This window comes from Mercenaria mercenaria, chromosome 8 (assembly GCF_021730395.1).
Source record: "Mercenaria mercenaria strain notata chromosome 8, MADL_Memer_1, whole genome shotgun sequence".
NCBI lineage: Eukaryota > Metazoa > Mollusca > Bivalvia > Venerida > Veneridae > Mercenaria > Mercenaria mercenaria.
Genome location: NC_069368.1, coordinates 70,505,026 through 70,519,761, shown reverse-complemented (window position 1 = coordinate 70,519,761; position 14,736 = coordinate 70,505,026). Strand labels below are relative to the sequence as shown.

Genomic DNA, 14,736 nt, shown 5'->3' with positions numbered 1-14,736 from the left:
GTTAGCGAATAAAGGGAATCCCTCGCGAAATAATCTTATGTTAAAGTTTATCTCTTGTTTCTAATAAAAGTAATAAAGTGTGTATGAAATCTTCCAGAGACGCGGATAAAAATTTGGAGAAGAACTATTGTCGTAACCCAGACAATGCCAGAGGACCGTGGTGTTACACTAAGGCGGAGGGTTGTGTTAGGAACTATTGTGATGCATGCAATTTTGGTATGTGAAGTCGTATTTGTTTTTTTCACTATTGCAGAAAGTTGTTGCCATTAATATATAATAAACAGTATTAAACACCGCCGATCCTCAAGGTGAAATACTAGTATGCCTAATAGTTAAGTATGGGTTAATATGATGCAATTATTTTAGACCAACTACACTTTGACCAAAAAGGACGAGTACTTTTACTAAGTCAGTAATATAAAAATCTCTTTAGGCGCTATACGAACTAGAAACTGTTATTTCTTTTCTTTTAATTTTTACTGGAATATGATATATTTTTGAAATCGACAGTTGTTGAAAGCTTACATGTAAATTATATACTAATCGAAATGTCTAACGTTCTCTTCAATGATATTGACAATACATTCCAGATTACAAGTAGTGCATTTATGATATTATTTTCCATATTTAGATCATTCCGTTGTAGATAAGATACTAGTATTGAATTTTCAACAAAATCGATGTGCGTAATGATAACAGTGTATTCTTTTTACACTGAAAAGTCGCAAAAATACACATGAATATTTTGCTTTTAGTAAACTTCAAAATATCATTCATAAGGATAATGAGTAGTAGATATTGAATTATTTTTAGTATAAAAATTGTGATCAAATATTAAAGATAATATGTAAGGGTAGATTTCTCGGAAGCACAGAGCACTAAAAACACAGCCTTAGAGCCACCCATTTGCAAAGTAGGCCCACAACAAAAAGAAGCTGTAACGGAAAAATATTACAGACGGGTTGCTTCAAAAATCCAACAAGTACATTTAAATTTTATGCAAAATATAGATTGAGGGGGAGGAAGGGGTAAGGGGCAGAAAGGGGGGAGGAGGTCACATTGTTTTAAAAATATTTTATGATAAAGAGGTCATTTCTCTTCACATTATAACTTTCTACCTGTAGTGAAATTCCTTAGTTTGTTAATTATAGTCATTTATATAATTGTATTGTGTGTGTCATTTCTTTTTAAACTGGGTTTAGGTCGCAGAATGAATTGATAGATATTACAGCCTTTTTCAATTTCGTTGAAATTTGAATACGTGATATTAAACATTTTGTTCTAATAACGTAAGAAAGTTTTATAAATATACTATTTGTATTACGAAAAATATTATAAAAAAAATACCGAAGGGCAATAGAAGTCTTGTTGACTGTATCTTACATTTCAATGGTTTGGATACTACTATTTGATTAAGAGGACACCATAAACAACTTCTAGTGTGTAAATTTTCTATAACAAATCGAATGAAACCACAAATCAAATGTGAACTAAATGCCTCTAGAATGAAAAAAGGGAAAGTGAGAAACTCGTCAAGAAATTTATAATATGGTAAGGCGCATCGTATGAAGAAGAAAAAAGCGAAGCCGAAACGTATAAAAAAGCATTTTCGTAATACATAGATATTTACGATCTGGGAGATTAGCAGTTGCATAATGAATAAGCTTTAGTACAAACCAAATTATTTCAGGTGAATGTAAGAACACGGTGAACAAATGTAAAGAGAGAATTGATGGTAACCCATCGTACTGCAAGACGAATGATAATGCATTGTGAGACTGCCACAAAGCATGTAAACTTTGTGACGACCCTTTACCGAGCAGTTAGCATATAATTATCTATAAAATATGTTATGTTTATGCTTGCATAAAACTACTTTTAATTAGCATGTATTAACAGAAGAAAAATCTTGTATTACCAAGCTGTTAATACCTGATTTTTATTTTTGCAATGCTTGAAGTCATCAGCTCTGAAAGCATTTAGTCTTTCTGTGTTTATGACCTCGGTAACCAATAATCCCTACGTCAATACACACATAAAAACGTGTATTATCCCTATATTTATTACGGCAACCGTTTTGCTATATTTATAGTGATATCTCTTTAGTTTATGTAGCTGTATTTTATAAGAGCCACTAAGTATCGCTGTTCTTTGGCTGATAACTTAAATTGTCTTTAAATTTACCATAAATATATATATTTAAATTGTAAACTCAAACTTTTCTTGGCAAGTGCTCTCTCTTCCTCTTAAGCAAATGACTGTGAGCGTTTCTTACTTGTCCAAAGTTTGTCTTTGCATCTCACGTTCAGTGAGTTTCGGTTAAATTTTTATAACGTTAATTTTTCTGTCCTCGCTTTCCAAAATACTGCTACTATTTTACTTTCTCAAGCTACATCCTCCAAATAAAGTGCCAGGATTCAAATTACATATAGAGCTACCTTTAAAACACTGCTAGAGAATCTTCCAAAAAGTTCTTATACATAGAGCTCCTTGAATTGAAATGCTATTTATATGACTATATCTTTGAATGGAAAAACAGTGTCTCGTTATCTGAAACTGACTGCCTATCAAGTGGTATCTCTGAGTTTTCAGCATTTCTCAACAAATAGTAAAACGATTTGCCGTAAGTAATAAAATTCAGAAATATTACCGATGTTTTCATCCCAGATCTTTTTAAGAAATGTGCTAATTATAAAACAAGAATGAATGCCAAAAGCTAACAATAGCTCTCGCTTGCGGATTTTTATCGATGTCATTCATGTTTAGTTTCGACGACAGTCTGCGGTGCCCCAGTATTACCACCTGATGCTAGACAGGATTCTTTAAAGGCCGAGTATAGTGTTGGTGAGAAAGTCGTTGTTGTATGTAATAAACGGGATACAGACGTCAGGGAAATAACATGTCTCTCTGACGAAATTGGACGCTATTGAAATATATATATGCGGAAGTAAGCTAATTTGTTTGTTTATCATGTGTACTGTAGTACACGTTTTGTTTTCAATGCAATTACTGTCTAATTTACTATGTAAATGCAATTGTATTTTTCTTGTAAATTATTCTGATAGCATAATTTGATTTTTTGAAATTGTGAAAACATCATTTTATTCTAAGCGTAGACTAAATTTCGAAATTGTACGTTTCGATTTATTTTTAAATTATTGGCAAAAGCTGTTTTGTACAGTGTAGAAATTATATTGTTACTCATAAAACCCGGATAAACTTACAGCTTGCAGAGATGGATGGACAATTTTCGGAAGAGTATGTTACAAACTGTTCGAAGAATATAAACTACACCAGCCTGCTCTTCAGTTCTGTCAAGATCAGCGTGAAGGGTGCTCACTTCTCCGGCCAAATAAGTTCAACGAAGGCTTTATAAAAGAATTTCTACAAAGGAAGGGGTAAGTATAACCATATGGAACTTATATTCGGGTGGTGTGAGTACTTTTGTTAACGTATGCTGCTTATCTTGAGGTGGCCAGTATTATTTCAGCATTTTCGCGTCATGTATGATAGATACTGGGGTATTCAACTAGTCTCAATTGAATTGCAAGTGTTTAATCTGAGTGATTATGGCTACAGAATCACTAACAATTTATTTCCAACTATCTTGGTAGACAAAAAGGATAAACATAGGTAATACATTTTGTATGATTTTATGACAAAAAGTAAAATTTGAATTAATCAATACATTGAATGGCTATTTTTATAATCAACAAATAGTGATGAGTCAACTACGAAATTTACGGATGCCTTTTTAGATTCTGGACCGAGAGAAAGGCATTGGTACAGCTCATAAATAAGGAAAAAAAACTCCCGCTTGCACGTTTAAATCTTATGAATAGAACGTTGATATAATGTTAATGAAGATTATTTTAGATATGTTTGGGTTATCAACATAAAGTTATTTCATAATATTTTTAAATTCACTTTTCTACGAGAATTATTTTCTAGAAGAACGCGGAAAGCGCCGTTATGTAAATTAGATTCAAATTTCTAAACATTAAGTTTTTGTTCTGTACTGAATTTTTTGCTTTTTGTTGATGTTGTGGGGGGTTTTTTTTGCCAATATCTTCAGAGCTATTTGGCATTTTTATGTAGCTTCCCTTAATTTTTGCATGCATTCCACAAGTAGTCTCATTAGGTCAATTCATATACTGTGAAGAGTTTTTACATGTTTAACAATAAAATTGCATTTAAAGTTACATTTCGTGTCTCTGACATCATATTATCCCCTGTTTTTTGTTTAAAACTGAAAAGTTGCTTGTATTTTATCGAATGTAAATTCCCGTCATAACTTTCTATTTGCATTATAACAGTGGCTGCAGGGAGGTGTGGACAGATTTGACATTTGAATACACTTCGAGCGACGGGGAAGTGCCTGACTGGACAAATTGGGCAGAACGTAGGTTGCTTCTTATAAAGATTATGATGATAATGTTGATGATAAAGATTATTGTCTGTTTTATCAATTAATACCTATGTTCCTATATATAGCAATGAAAATCCCGGTATTATTTTGTCATGACGCCCCGCTGATTCTTTTTACTTGATGTCAAAATTATTATGTAAACTTACAATGACCGCCAAGTATAATATAACTTATTGAGTATCATTGTTTTAGCATTGTTGTTAACCATTTGACAAGAAATATAACATTCATTTACGGTTTCCTACAAGGTCGACTTAGCATTTGGACAATTTATAAAATACTTTGACCCTATTTTCTTAGAGAGCAGTGGCAGTACTAAATAATGTCAAAAGCAAACTAGAGGCCATGTATTTTTGAAAGATTTTCTTTTTATCTATTGCACAAAACAAATTTCCGCTGTAAAGTTGTGAAAAACAGTCTATTTTCTATCAAACAGCAAAAAAGCCGACAGGGTGCGTTAGTATAAATTCAAAGTGCCTTTGGAGAGACGAAGGATGTAGGCAAAAGAACAAGTTTGTCTGTCAGTACGACCGTTCAGGTAAGACAAAGCATTAATTGGCAACAAAACTGCCGGTCAAGTTTCAGTATTTTAAAACTTACTCATCTTAATAAACGAATATATATCTAATTACGTTCATGTGCATCTAATTAAATGGGCAGTTTGCTATACACATTTATATTTTCGTGATATGTATTTCGTTAAAAATATTTAATTACTTTCATGTTTATTTACTCAATTTGGCGGTTTGTTACATACATTTTTATTTTCGTAATATTTATTTCGTTATTAACATTTAATTACTTTCATGTTCATTTACTTAATTGGGCAGTTTGTTATGTACATTTCTATTTTCGTAATATTCATTTCGTTAAGATTAAACTATGTATCTAATTAATTAATTCGGTAATGTATTACAAGTATCTACTATATATAGATTATATATACTTACGAATACTGTATCACAATAGTGCCTACTGAGTGCAGTGACCAGAGGGATGACTGTGGGACACTAGTAAATAAATATTCCACATTCTGTGCTGATAAGAAGAGTTCATTCGCTATAACAAATTGCGCAAAGACATGTGGATATTGCAAGTAGTAAAGGACCATATTACCAGCTTCCATATCACCAGTCTTTACTACTTTTTCTATTTTGTTATCGTTTTCTTGTCATTTTCGTTCAAGTTTTAGTTGTTCAATTCAAATTTAGAATGATATTTTAGAATATAGGTATATGTTACGTCGAAACCGTTTGAACCGTTTTATAAAATGCTGCCAGTTGAAGAACATTTATACGGAGCTTATTCTTGAAATGTCAGTCAGTTCTAGCCCATAAAGTAATATATGTCCACGATCGGTGGCTGTAAGTTTGTTCGAATGGTAGAATAACCTTTAATTAGGTAAAAAACGAAACTATTTTACAAAATTATTGCACAAACATGGCAAAGGGATATTATTTACAATATTTCGGTAAAAGATGTGCAGTGTAAACCTGAAAACTTTAAAAATGGTAGAACTATAGACTAGTACCTCGGGACAAATATAAACGCATATTGAAATATATAGATTTCACTTGATATATTTTATTCACACTTAACAGATAATCTTATTTTGTACTTATATGCACGTTCATAGTACCAAGTAGTGGTTCTTTCATGAAAACTACCATGTTTAGGATATGACTAACAGTAAGTCTCGCGTTCAGTTCTTAATTCAAAAACTATATTTTGAAAGTACAAAATCAATACATTCATCGGTTTTAAATACTACATGTAGAAATAATTATTTTTTTATCGTTATTAAAGTCGCAAAGTATAAGTTTTTATTGATTTATTTTTTTAAAATTCTAAATCATGACTGTTTTCTGTGACTTAGCAGATTGTATTTGTTTTAATGCTCATATCTCTGTCTCTCTTCTTACATAGTTGATACGTTGCAGTATTTTGTTATGATTGTAAAAATGTATCTTATTTTATCAGTTGAATAAAATCTCTCAGACAATATTGAGTTGTAGTTTCCTATTTCCCTTAGAATATGATTGTGTACTGTCATTCAATGATCGATTTACAGACTGAGCGATTGGTCTTGTCTCTTCTCCCTTGCATGCTCGACAAAAATATTCATGGGTACTTTTCATGATACTTTTAATTAATCATGGTTTAATTACACCAAAATTAACCCTAATTTGAATATTTTTGTTGTGAATTTCGGCAAATATTTTAGGATTTGCTGTTTTACAAGGTTTGGTTGTTGTTTTCTTGTACACGTTAGCAGATAAAAGAATATCTTATTTTGCATTAAAATAACGTATACTATATAAATCTGCAAACGGTAGAAATAAGCATTTCTTGTCTACCTTTGGAAAGAATATTCAATAGGCCGGTTACGTGCCAGGGATAAATATTCCCGTCTTTCCATAGGGAAAATCTTGTTTATGAGATAACAAATGAACAACAGCTGTAGTCAATGACAAACCAATCATTAAAGTAGAAAAAACATACACTATTCAGTTCTACTTCCTGTCACAAGTAAGTAGCAGATACAGTACAATATACAACTAAAAAGTTTGCAAAATGAAGACGACGTAACAGGACCGTTTTCTATCGAAAAACCTTAACCTATCCAACATTTTTTAATCAAAGTAGCTTTTATCACATTAGAAAGTTTGGCCACCTTAACACAAGTAATCTCATATTGAGTATTCATAATTCATAACAGTTTGACAACATTTCGCTCTATATACTGTTCTGTACTCGAACATTACTAGTATATGATCCATTATACCGTATTTCATCGACATCATGGAACTATGTTTTGGACTACTCCACAATGTTACATTTCAGTTTATAAAGCTAGAGTTTCTTCTTCCTGAACTCTTCGCAGATATATTTCTTCCCTACATAGAAGAGACAACCAATTAACCTTCGAGAAACAATAATAAATATGTAAACAAGAACTCGACTAGTAACTCACTCATATTCTCACCAACTGATCTGAGGAGTTCATTAGACAAACATATAAGGAATGTGTTGAATCTCTTGATATATAATCAAATTAAAAGAAATGTTCAATACACCAAAAGTATCCAAACATAAGTAAATAACTGTCTTCGGTTCTACAATGATGGATAAGTAACATATATAGAAATCTGAATAACGATTTACACATAAATTTATGTGCATTAAAAATATACAGAAAAAAAATCAGACTAGTTCATGAAACCAGAATTTTCACCCTTGTAATGACACCTTACTATTATTTCTCGGGCGAAAACAACAGCGGTGTGAATTCTGATCGTTTTGAGCGAGCATAGCAGCAACTTGTTGTTTTTATTAGTTCCTTTAATCTAACCTTAAATTATTAATAAAATCTCAATTCATTCGAACGGAATGATAATGATGACCCCTTCCCGTGTCATAGCTTCTAGTGAAACTGATCCATTCGAATTCTGGGGAAAACGGAAATGCATCAACATCATATACAACGTTGAACGAGCTACTAGTATTTTATCAAATAATGTCTTTCATTTAAGTCACACCAAAGCTTTTTTCTTTCAATCTTGTGTGTTATACATGTCAAAATATTTATTTTGTAAAATAATTCATAACTTGTATAAGTTTACTAATGCTAGCAGAACATGAAGACCGGCACGGTTGCTATAATCATCTCATTGTTTGTAATGTTACTTGTACTATTATTACATAAATACTCGTACTATTTACAATAAAATACGTATAAATTAAACTAAGTTTTATTTTTTCATAGCAGGTTCCCGTTACTTCAAACAAATCGAAATTCCCCCTACTAATAAATTAAAAATAATCTGGTGTCAAAGTAACATTGCGTTTATACCCCATGATATGTCATTCTAACTGTAGCATTCTCTATCCAATGACCAAGAGACTGACGATGCGTACCTGGGTTGGAGTTTTGCTTAAGATTACAATCAGACAGGCAAGAGTTATTGTCCTTGATTTAGTCAAAACTGTACTAAGGACACCTTGGGCCTGAAAGTTCACGAATATCTCAAAAAGTGTTTGACGTGAAGTAATGAAAGTTTACAGTAATTTTGTTCAGCATGTGAATTTGTACACCTGAAGTTTTCTTTGTGTGGCACTGTGGTAGCTTTAGCAAACGTTGAAACAAACTGAGGTTGGCCAGACAAATGAAACAAACAGCAGAAACGCTTATGCATTCAGGCTTTCGATGTATTATAGCAAAAAGTGTTGGTTTTGCAAGATTTTTTAAAAATAATTATGATTCTAGCAATATGCCCGTAATGGTACGATGTTGTGCATGGAATTATAAAAACGTGCAAAGCCGTACACTCACTCCTTCACGCCATGAATAGTAATAAGAGTGTATGTCATTTACTGTCTGTTTTAAGCGTGTAAACTAACATGTACAGACTACTTAAAATAGGTTACAGTTTCAGTTTTTATTGTTTGACTGTGCATTATCGTCCGGGATACTTGGCAATATCTTTTTGTAGATAGCGAAAATGACTTTTTAAAACAAATACTTGACTTTTGTCTCTTTCAAACTCGTTTAAAACAATGCTGTTGATGAATTCGTTAAGGGTCATAAGGCATTTGTTTATAAACGAATATCAAGGGAAAAGTCTCCAGCTTATCTATCCTCTCTTTCCTGATTCAGGTGATACTCGTTACAATTTAAGAAACTCGGAAAATGTTCATCACGTACCTGCAAGAACAACCTTATATTTCAATTCGTTTCTTCCCGCTGCTGTACGTGACTGAAATTTATTGAGACCAGACATCTGTAACTCTGAAACATTATCATCATTTAAAAGTAATATAAACAAAAACAAGCGACGCATTCCAGAGTATTATTACATCGGAAAAACGAAAGTGTTCCATACGCGACTACGCACTTAATGCAGTGCACTGAATCATCATCTGTTCTTAAAAATATCTCTCTTACACCATTGTGCCAATGTGGACAGATCGAAACAAACTTACACTTCTTCTTTGAATGCAGATTTTTTACCGACTGTCGAAACAATCTTTTTTATAATGTGCGGAATTTCGATATTAACCTGGACACTGTTCTGTTTGGTAACCCAGACCTTTCTGATCAGGGTATCATGACGTAATTTACTCATGTACAGACATACATATCCAAAAGTAAGAGATTCTTTTAACTACCCTGAGACTGTTTCATTTCCTCCTTTTCTCATTCTTCATTTCTACTCCCGACTTATCTATCTTTCTGCAATATCTACTCACATTTAAGAAATTATACTTTCTCTTCTGTCATATATTGTCCCTTTTCTACTGTTTACAGTAATAAAGATTACTATTTTCATGTTTTAACACTTTAACACTATGTTCTTTGTCCCATAAAATATTAAGCTCGATATGTCGGTACAGGTTTATTTTGTCCGCGAAGGAGAAGAATTCTAAAGACATTTTTTGTCTTCCATTCTTATCCTTTCCGGTGTTGCTTTGATCAAAGTATGACATACGTATTAGAGTTTGTACTTTATTTTCTTGGATTAAATATGTTTAAACTAAAGGAAAAAGGAAAAATATTTTTGTTATACTTGGTATTGATGTACACGTCATGGTGACTTCTTCATGCTTGACTATTTACGTATTGAAGTATAATGTTGTTACTACCATGCTTTCTTCACTTTTACCGAAATAAATCTATCTGACTTTTACAAAATTCCACAACTGAATTCATAAATAGCTTTAAATATATCGAGTATTTTCAATCGAGACCCATACTAAATAATTAGAACCAGATACCTTTTCTTGACACAGAGCCAAGTGCCTTTTTAAGGTTCAATAAAGACACATGGAGCTTCCCTGTTAATATTTGTACAATGAAATTGTGTATTTACTATGCTGCATCCCTTTTCAACATCTGAAGAAAATTTATTATTGACGTTAGAATACTTGTAAACAATAAAACTTGTGTCCAAAGTTCGGAAAAACGCAAATAATTGAAAATGACGGTATCTATCACATACTTTTGTAGGGCATGGTACATGTCTGTGTCATAGGGTAACAACATCTGGTAAATAAATAAAATAAAGTGGTTGTGTTCTTTTTGTATATATATTCCTTTATTTTGTGAAATGATAGCTTTTAGATATTAAGTTCATCTTACAATACTGTCTTTACTTCTCGTGAGCTTATAGTACCCTAAAAATAGTCATTTTATTCCCTTCTACTGATCAATGCTAACCTTAAACGTATGCCCTTATGACTAGATGATCTAGACAAGTGCAATGCAATATGGTAATCATTCTGTAAGGACATGTAATAGTTACACAATAAATTTTCTATGATAATATTTCTTGCAGGTTAGTAAATGTTTATTATTCATTAACTTAGGTCTTCCTCATTTAGATGTCATTGTAATTGATAATTTTATGGTAATTATAATACTATAGTAATAATATTGTATATTTTCATTCTATTGTTTGGCTACTGGATGCATCACGGTACTTGCCAAAGGATTATCCAGCTATAAGAAACGGAGTATATAAATAAAATAATTATCTATGATATTTGTTGCAGGTGCAGTCTTGTGTTCTCCCAAAATACAAGAACTCCACAAATAATTTCTGACGAAGACCCTTCAGCCTCGAGCTGTCCGATATGTAAAAGTCATACATCACAACATTTAGTCAGCACTTTGTCATCTGTTCAAACTACATCTGATATTTCATTACGTGCAGACATGTTTCTTCCTGTACAGTAATAAATTTTCTTTAAATAGACTACTCATGATCATGTACGCATCAAATTATCTTCCTGAGAGTAAATGATGCCATACAGACATTTTTGTAAACTTGGACATAAAAGTGTTAAAAGTCCTGTATAAAGTAAGTATAATAAAAGTGGCGATTTAAAATTATTTGAGATAGGCTTAAGAATATAATACAGAAGGTCCTTTTATGCGATAAGAAGAAAAATGTGAGATTCCGATATTTAACCAGACTTTTAAGAATTACCAGCACTATTTTCACCAATTTCCTTTGTGTTTCTTTTTTTTCAGAAGTTTCAGCAAAAGAATGGAGTGTATGAAATATCTACTAACAGCTATTTCCATTATCTGTCTAACAAATCACGTAACATTGAACAGACTTGAAGTCAACCATTCTAATGAAGTGACGTGGATAGGCGTGCGTGAACTGTTTCAAAACAGGCCAAATTACACTACAATTAAGGCTACTGGTGTAGCCATCACAGGATATAGTAAGCCACTCGTACGTCTGCTGAGCAAACACATGGGAAAACGCATACATATACAAGAAGAACCAAACGATGTGGGAATTAGCACGGTCATTGATGACGACGAGGATTGTAAACTTGAATTATGTAAAAAATGCATTAGCCTGTTCCGACATGATGTATATACCTCTGAAGCAAACTTTGTTTACCTTAAATTGAACCCAGCTTCTGGTGTTACTATAAGAGGAAGAAAACAAATTGTTGGAGAAGACTTATGGGTTTGGACTTTCTCTGGAAAGGAAGGCGGGTTTGGTTTTCTAAAGTGGCCAATAGAATTTGGAATTTGGTCGATGGGACTGCTAACTAGTTACGCTCTTACCACTCCACAAGACATTATAATCAAGAAAGTATCAGGAAATTGTTCAAATTTAGAAGTAGGAAGACCCAAGGACGACAAGATTATTAGTAATGCCCTCTTGAACTTGACACTGGAAATGATGGAATTATCAGAAGAAAAATATGCACCAAGTTATTTCTGTTACAAAAGAAGAAAAATAATCAAAACAGATTTATTGTATACCTTTTGTAAACACATCGTGTGCCCTCTTGAAGCGCTTGAATACGTCTGTTGCAGTTATTATTACGAAGTACCCCTTCAGAAAAGGGCCCTCACGTGTGATTTCCCAAAGCGCGTGATTGAATATGAAACCGTTGGCTGGATATTACCAATTATTGTTTCAATGGTTTTGTTCGTGTATTTTCCTTTGTTTCTTCTTTACTCAGCTCACATTTTGTTTGATCAGAATGAAGGCTATCCCATTACTGTATCAGAAACTAATTCACTGGAAGTTCACGAAAGTATCAGTTTATCGGACAAAATTATTTGGCTTAATGAGCACGCACATGTGACTTTATTTAAAACTCTGTTTTCACCAATCAGGAAATGTCGAGAATTCTTTGTGTCAAAAGAAACTGGACCCTGTCAGTTTGTTCTAAAAAGATTTAAACGAATTTTTCTTCCTTGTCTCAGCTTGCTAGTTATTGGACTGCAAGTTTGCATCGACTTCTGGTTTCTTCATTCTTTTGTTTTAACAAGTGTCAATAAAGGTGTGCCTATGGGGTTTCGTTCCCTCATTGTCGGGTATCGAGACAGTAAAGAAAATTTTCTTCCGTACCTCGGAGGTCCTTATATTGCTATTGGATCGTATTTGTTTATCACAAGCATACTTATTATCATCCCTGACAATTTGTCATCCCTGCTTATTTCCGGTCTGCCCGGAAATGACGTAAATGAAAGTGTATCACCCTTGTGTATTCGGTCTCGTTCCATCGAGCATTTTGGTTCCGTCTGCATTCGTAAAAAACATAACTATCTAAAGTTGTATAGTGTTTTTCTGGCTCAGTTTTACATGTTTATCAACAGTAGATACTGGAAGCATATGTTCCGTGTACAAAAGGCGCGTTGGCAATACTTTTACTGTTCAAAAATTTGCGTTGTTTTCTTTCCATTTTATATCATCATTTGTACCATTGAAATATTCCTATGTATAGTGGTTTACGGTTTTCCAGTTGTGTCATTTGGTTTGACTATAATCAAAGCATACTGCGGCAAGCTGAACATGTCACAGAGGCGACGTTTCTGTGTAAAAACCTTGTATATTTTTGTCGCAATCATTCTGATCGCTTGTGTGTTCTTTTTCTTACACATGTTCTGCACAATATTCATGGATGCTACTCTATTTTTCACAAGATTGGTGTTTTTTACGTTCACCGGCGTAGTTGTGTACCCAAAAGTATCTTATGGGTATCTGATTTTCACACTCACCGTCATTTATTATCTCTGGCAGAGCATCCAGGACTTCTCTCTTGTTTATCAAGACCTTTTGAAAGACACCATTAGTATTTGTTTTTCTTTACAAAGGGCCGATGGCACAGATTTTCTTGTGACCCAGAAGGGAGATTTCAGGGGTGTCAGGGAATCACTGTTTGAACACGTAATAGAAAACAACATCCCAAAGAGGAAACAAGTGTTTATCTCTTTATTTAAAGTTGCTATTATTTTGACTGTTTTGGGACTTCTTATTAACATATTGATCGAAACTGACGGGTTTCGACAACTGCAAACTATCGTGCAGGTAGGAACAGCTCTGTTTATCTGCTCGTTGCCGCAAATACTGAAAATGATGTGCCATGGACATGGGGGCAAGTTCAAACAACGACGATTTCGCAGAGAACTAACAAGCACAATCATTAACTACGTCGGTAACAATATGGAATCAGCCGAATCTTCAAACTCCGATGATTAAACAGTGAATATTAAAACATTATAGGAATAAGCTTTTAGCAAAATACCTAAACAAAGGAGTATGTCCTTGGTTTCAAAAGAATAAGGGTTATACAGACATTTCAAATATGCTTTAGGAAAAAAATGCTACTGCATTAAAATAACCCTGATGTTAAGACTTGTATTTTCAACAAAACTTGGGCAGATTTTTGTATGTTTCTTTTTACAATCTGACGCAATTTATATACTTTATAAAGTGAAGTTTCTAGAATGGTAAGCAAGTAGTGTGTTGGAAAAGTATAATTACTTTCTATATTATTTAGAGAACTTGTTATACAAGTCGATGTATGATGCAAACTGCATTTAGTATTTTTGAAATGACAAGAGATGTGTGTTTTGCTTAATCTTTTTCTTTTAAAAGTTTAAATCCTTGTTTCAATTTGATAAAACTGTAAATTAACAAATAAAAGGTATAAATGTTTAGAGATGAGTCTCCCCGTACTTTGATTCAGTATTGTTAAATTTTCTGGTGTTTCGGGATCATGGAGTCCATTCAACATATGTGTAATAGAGTTCCGCTTAAGCCGGTGCTCGGGGACGTGAGAGGTAATGCACATATTATAACCTCTCATGACCAAACTCAATCAAAACGAGTCTGCTATTATTCTTCTTGGTTGCATTCTTTGTTTCCAAAGGATCTTTTTACAGATTTAATTGTCTATAAAGGTAGTGGATTCGTACTGACATCCGGCTATTTCCGTGTGATTGCGTATTCTCGTGAAGAAATTCGGCATGCTTGTTACGTATGGCTCAA

The 14,736-nt window shown here is 33.0% G+C and overlaps 1 protein-coding gene and 1 long non-coding RNA gene across 2 annotated transcripts; both read left to right on the top strand.

Annotated features, from left to right (window-relative positions):
• The first annotated feature begins 3,206 nt into the window (after positions 1-3,206).
• Positions 3,207-6,291, top strand: LOC123565628 (uncharacterized). The gene is made up of 4 exons (XR_006689149.2): positions 3,207-3,398; positions 4,317-4,402; positions 4,866-4,967; positions 5,399-6,291. It is a non-coding gene; the product is annotated as an uncharacterized LOC123565628 (long non-coding RNA).
• Positions 6,292-11,130: 4,839 nt separating this feature from the next.
• LOC123566118 (uncharacterized) lies at positions 11,131-14,405 on the top strand. Its single transcript, XM_045359992.2, has 2 exons — positions 11,131-11,289; positions 11,463-14,405. Exon 2 carries the CDS (start codon positions 11,479-11,481, stop codon positions 13,942-13,944), a length of 2,466 nt encoding a protein of 821 aa, XP_045215927.2. The 5' UTR covers positions 11,131-11,289; positions 11,463-11,478; the 3' UTR covers positions 13,945-14,405.
• Positions 14,406-14,736: the final 331 nt, after the last annotated feature.